Source organism: Trichosurus vulpecula (assembly GCF_011100635.1).
Source record: "Trichosurus vulpecula isolate mTriVul1 chromosome X unlocalized genomic scaffold, mTriVul1.pri SUPER_X_unloc_1, whole genome shotgun sequence".
NCBI lineage: Eukaryota > Metazoa > Chordata > Mammalia > Diprotodontia > Phalangeridae > Trichosurus > Trichosurus vulpecula.
The window spans coordinates 2,294,219-2,300,429 of NW_023494377.1; the positions used below are offsets into that span (position 1 = coordinate 2,294,219).

At 49.9% G+C, this 6,211-nt stretch overlaps 1 protein-coding gene across 1 annotated transcript; it reads right to left on the reverse strand.

Moving 5' to 3' along the window:
• Positions 1 to 4,815: 4,815 nt before the first annotated feature.
• On the reverse strand, positions 4,816 to 5,601 carry LOC118833026 (N-lysine methyltransferase KMT5A-like). Its single transcript, XM_036740418.1, has one exon. It carries the CDS (start codon positions 5,599 to 5,601, stop codon positions 4,816 to 4,818), a length of 786 nt encoding a protein of 261 aa, XP_036596313.1.
• Positions 5,602 to 6,211: the final 610 nt, after the last annotated feature.

Genomic DNA, 6,211 nt, shown 5'->3' on the forward strand with positions numbered 1-6,211 from the left:
TCACATGCAAGTCAAGGCATCCCCTGTGACGTCATTGGTCTTCTTTGAGAATGAAGGCTGAACAACAACTGTAGAAGCAGGGCACCCTGAGGGGGACATGGGAGGCAACATGTGCCAGGCAACTCAAAGTACCAAGATCACCCTGACCACCACCTCCACCCAGACTCAGTTCAGGACCCTGAGCCCAAAAGCCTTGGGAATAACAATGTCTCTCAACCACCAGACTGGTTTCCAGCCCAGCCCCCACAGCCATCATCGAGGAGAAGGAATCCACTCTTCTTGTCACCACCAGTATTAACTGCTGACCAAGTGCCAGCAAGAGGTAGATGAGCACAAAGAACCCTGGGAGGGGCAGAACCCCTCCAGACCCTCCATTGCTCCTGCTTCTAGCCCAGATGTCACAGCCATCATCTGGGGAAGAAAGGTTCAGCCATCCTTGTCACCTACTAACCAACCAACCTCACAGGCGAGTTGGGCCAGCCTAGCTGAAGCAGTCAGGCACCCTTAGGAAGAGACAGGAAGCAGAATGTGTCCAGCGAGTCAAACCACCACCACCACCTTGACCACCCTCTCCCCACCGACCCTGATGGAGACAGCCCAGGGACTCAGAACCCAAGGGCCTCGAGAGTGGCGATGCTTCTAGCCCAGTGCCCACAGCCATCAGCCTGGGAAGGCAACCCCTGTAGAGAAGTGGTCTGGCCCCTGCTCCTGCGGGTGCTACCGCCACATCTACTGAGGACCCAGAAAAGAAAGTTCTTGTTCCCAAAGTCCTTGGTCTTGCCAAATGGTTCAACATCAGAAGCTAATATTTTATCAGTGGGAATGCCATTAAAAAAGAAGCATTCCTATCTGCTTTGCCTCTGCCCCCTAAGGACCATGAGACATTCCATGTGACCTGAAGATCAAACCTTCTATATGTTTGGTCTCCTCCCTGCTCTCCCCCCTCACCCCATTAAATGTGAACTTCCTGATGGCAGGTATTGTCTATCTTTTGTATCTCTTACTACAGTATTTTGCATACAGTAAGCACTTAATAAAAGCTTCATTCATTCATTCATTCATTGGCAGTTTACCCAGGCTATTCATTTACTCCCCACCAAGGAGATGTCAAGCAGACATTCACACCCTCTACACATGTATTTGTAGCCTGTGGCCCATTACTCTGATTTCTAATCTTGAAGGCTTCTCAAGGATAATACTTTTTGGTTTGGTTTGTGCTCCCTGCCCTACCCCCACCCCATCTCCCCAAACATTTGAATTTGACTTGTTTTTAGTTCTCCCTGAGGGGAATTCAGGTCCCTTGCCAAAGTCAGATTAGCAGCAGGCTATAAGGATAGGATAGATTTTATTTAATACAAGTCAAAAATAGAGCAAGGATTCTTTCCTCCATCTTGGAGCCTGGGAGGCCTGGAACCAGAATTTCTAGAACACAAAATGTCTGGAAGGCTGTAGTCCAAGGCCATTTTTGCTGGCTAGAAGCGAGGCCTACAAAACCAGAGGGAACATACTACTCTTCTGAAAAATGAAGGAGTCTATGCTCGGGATGAAACTGGATTCTATTTAGGCAAGAGACATATACAAAGCACAAAACAATCCAGTGACTCCTGGTGGGAAACCCAAGAGAAAAAGAGTGAACAAAAGTTACTCTGGTTCATGTAAATAATGGAATGGTTTGAGCCAAGCTCAGAAGCAACCTTCCTTCCAAAGCCATTGGACCCAGAATTTGAGTGATGCTGTATCCGTCAAGGATCTGGAACAGGGGTGGGGAACCTGCAGCCTTGATGCAGCCCTTTGACTGAATCCAAACTTCACAGAATAATCTCTTTCATGAAGGCCACATGTGGGCCTCTAGGTCCTCAAGTGTGGCCCTTCGGCTGGATTCAAACTTTATAGAACAAATTCCCTTAATAAAACGATTAGTTCTGTAAAACTTGGATTCAGTCAAAAGGCCACACTCAAGGACCTAGAAGGCCACATGTGGCCTCAAGGCCGCACGTTTCCCACCCTGATCTAGAATATGAAAACTGATTAAATAAAATTACACATTTTTTTTTTTTGGTGAATATAAAAAAACCCAACAGAGCAAGGACTTCCCTACTGAAGCCCATGGACAGTCAGAAGGGAATAGTCCCTTGGCTTGTAATGATTCCTTCCTCTCCACAGAGGCACCTGCTGCGATGTACACTGTACCTCCTTAGAGAAGTTCTCACCCCTGCAACAGGCCCTCCACACCGGCTCTTCCTAGTTGCCCTCTCTTTCTCCTAGCAATTCCTGAAACATCTTTGCTTCTACCCAGCTTGGCTTCCCATCCTGGTGGGATCATGGCTCCTCCCAAGGTGTCTTCCTGACCCCAATTTCAGTACCACCAAGCTATATGATTTCTCAGCTGTCTGGCATCTGTGTGCCATTTCTCCCCCCAAGAGCAGCAGTAGAGCCTGGTAGATAGCGCCCTAGGCCTCCTCTTCTCTCTGGCTAAATCTGGGGTCTGATGATCCCCACTTTTTCCCAACCCCTCAGTATGTGACATGGACTCAAGGCCCTCCTGGTTGCCTTCCCCTGGGCAGTCTCTAGCTTACCAACAGCCTTCCTAAACTATGGTGCTCGGAATTGAGCACAGGACTCCAGGTGGGGTTTGAGAGCAGTGGGGAGAAGGCAGAGGATTTATTGCTGGTTGCGTATTTACGTCTCTCTTCAGGGGGCCCAAGACTCCTGGAGCTCAGTCCTATTTCTACCAAGAGAACCTTGGGTAAAAGTCATTAGTTTCAGACAAACCACAGTAGAGCCTTGAATTGTGGGCATTTTATTAATCAATTATTTATTATGGGTACTGATGTGCAACTGGGGAAAAAGCGAGGAAAGGCGACAATTTCTGCCCAACTATATTGCAGCAGTTAAAGGCACACCCCCATCCCCAATCCCGACAGATTATTGTCATTCTGGCTTGTATAACTCATCCCTTCCAACCCATTCAAAGGGTCCTAAAGCCAGTGGGATGACTCACTTAGAAGCAGATGGCAGCTCCTATAGGCCTTGGCATATCATTCATCAATGAGACATTTACTCAAGGCTTTTGATCATCCCCCAATGTACTGGCATTACTTGGCAATCAGGACAAATGCCAACTTGATTTTCAAAAGTGGTAGCCACATAAAGATTGCTCGGAAACTAAAAAGGACTGACTCCTCCCCCCCTTGAGGAGTCCACACAAGATTAGTGGAGTCTCTGGGACTTTCCACTGCAAAGGCACAATTTATTTCTGGACCGTCCTATTTAGTTTTCAACTAGAGAAACCACTTGCATTCCTAAGGGAAAGCTGGGAAGGGTTCCCCCAGGTAAAGTGGGTAATATAGAAGGTAAACAGTGGAGGGGAGGGAGAAGGAGGGAAACACACGGAGGGGTGGGAGTTGGGGGGAAAAAGAGAGGAGGGGGAGATAGCCCAGCAGAGACTGCTTGGGGCCATGAGCAGGCATAGCAAACACTGTGGGGAGAATTCCTAGACTGTACCCCAGAGCTTGGCATAGTAAATAGATTGCTAGTGTATCAGGAAGACCTAGATGTGATTCTGGGCAAGTCCTTTAGCTTCTCTGCCTCAGTTTCCTTATCTGCAAAATGTGGATGGTAATAGTACCTAGCACCCAGGGTTGTAGTAAGAATCAGAGGAGCCAACAGATCAAAAGTACTTTTGCAAACCTTAAAACTCCATATACATTATTAAATAATATTTTTCCATTCCCCTAGAGAAATCAAAATTATTCCATTTCCGATTTTTTTTTTAGCATTTTAGGTTTTATAAAATTTACCCGGTGGGCTAGGGAGTATATTATTATTTGCATTTCATGGAGACACTGAGGCTCACAGAGGTAAAGTGACTTGGTCAGACCTCTATTCAGACTCCAAGTAGAGAAGTGCAGCCATTTCGTCCCTCCCTCCTGCTCCACCCTCTCCCCCACAACGTGCCCTGCAAAGCAGGGTCCTCTAAGCAAGATCACTCCTTAAAGTCACAATCACTGGTTGAGACCCTAGGGTCTCACCTGCAGGTGGCGAAGGCTACTTAGCTAAAGGCTTTGGTGTCCCCCCTCCCCCCATCCCCTTTCCCATCCCCCTCCCTTCTCCTCCCACGGTGCATCTCAGACACCTGCTCCTGGGGGGGCGGGGGCAGGGGGAGATCTAAGAGCAAGTTCCGGTAGGGGGGGACCCCGAGGCTGAAGACAAACCGAACTGACTTCACCAGGTTGCAGTAGTGCCCTGCAGCCCTGGGAAACGCACAAAACAACCAGAAATTAAAAAAAGTCTGGGTAACCGAAGGCCACCTGTGCAAGCCTGCCTGGGAACCAACAGCAGATAAAAAAAAAACATTGTAAAGTGGAAAGGCATTTCAACAGATTTAAAAACATTCAGAAGTAATCCACTAAGATTAGGCGGAACCTCCACTTCTGACCCCTCAGAAAAGAAAAGAAAAGAAAAGAAAAGCCAACCCCAAAATTAATTCTCTTCAAGGGGCCTTTGCCCAGTGAAGTTCCAATCACTGTTACAGCCAGGGTGGGCTTCCAGGGCAGGTCTGTTTAGTGAAAATCCCAGTGAATACCTTAGCCCGGTAGAGCAGCTCAGTCCAGGAAAGTCCAAGTCACTGGGCAGGGTGGGTTTCCAGGCTTTCTGGCTCAGTCTAGGGAAGTCCAAGTCAGTGGGCATGATGAGCGTCCCAGGTATTTCTGTCCAGTGAAGTTGGAGTCAGTGGTTTGGCCAGGGTGGGCTCGCTGGACAGCTGTCCAGGGAGGCCTGGAGTTAGTTACTCCTGTGACCCTAGACCAGCCGCCCTTAGTGTTTCAGCCAGGGGTAAGCCTCCAGGGAGGCCTTACTTCGGTCACCATAGTCATAGAGCAGCTCTTCCCCTACCTCAATGTCGCGGGTGGCAATCACAATGAGATGAGGTACGCCATCGATAGGATGCAGCTTGGTCTGGCAGTTTCCACTCTTGCTGTGGTTGATGAGACGCCCCAGGCGGCCAGTTTCTTTGGTGGCATCCACGCAGTAGCCTTTGCTCCGGTAGTGGAAATAGTACATGTAGCAGCCAGTGGCGGGGTTCTTGGCATAGCGGGCTTCCCGCTTCTTAGCAGCCGCCAAGTCAATAAGGTCCCCGTGATACTCCACCACATAGTCGCCCCGTCTGAAGGGTCTGGTGGTGATCACCCCGCGGCCTTTCCCATCAAAGATCCCAACTCGCATGCCCTCCTCCTTCCCGCTCTTAATCAGCTCATTGAGCCTGATGCGAGCCTCAGTTCGCAGCTCTCCGCGATTCTTCCGAGTGCTCCGTCGGACTGCAAAATAGTCAGTTACCTTGTGGTTCTGGGACATGTTCTTGGCCTTTAGCAAACGTTTATATGATCTAAGCTTCCTGATCACCTCCTTGTTTGGGCCCGCTCCACGCCGGGACTTGGTAGAGGTCCTGGCCCCTCGAGAGGTGGTAGCAGCATCTCGTGGGGGTGCCATTGCCAAGGCCTGGGCTCTCAAGGCTTGGCTTCGGGTACGAGGAAGGAAGCTCTGGATTATTCTGCTGCTGCTGCTGCTCCTCCCTGCTCTCCCCTTCTGCAATTTTGATTTCATGGCGTTTCTTCTCTGGGCAACTGGGTAGGAGGTGGTGGTGGTGGTGGCAGCGGCGGCGGCGGCGGCGGCGGCGGTGGTGATGGCGGCGGCGGTGGTGATGATAGAGAAGGAGGAGGGGAGAGGTGGAAGAGGAGGTAAGAGGAGGTCCTTGGCCTTGAATTCAGGAAGCTCTGAGTGCCAGTCCTCCACTCTGTGTCCTCCACTCCGTGCACTCCACCGAATCCTCCACTCCGTGCACTCCACCGAATCCTCCACTCCGTGCACTCCACTCCGTGCCTCAGGTACCTCTCTAGGGATAGAATTTACCCATGAGCTGTGATCTGCATCCGGTGGGCTGAGTTTTCTTATCCGGAACGCCGCATCCTAGGAAATTCTCAAGACTGATACTTTCTAACCCAGCTGGGAGCAACACTACTTGCTAATCAGCCTTTACTAAAATCGGGCCTTTATCTGTCTTGCTGGAGATATCCCCCATTACTCTGGGTTCTACCCCGGCCTTAGGACTGACCAGAACAAGCCTGATTCCTCCTCTGCTATCCCTTAGTTCATCTGGCGAGATGGCTTCTGTGAAGCTTTCTATATAAGGCTAGCTACTTTCTAACCCCAGGCC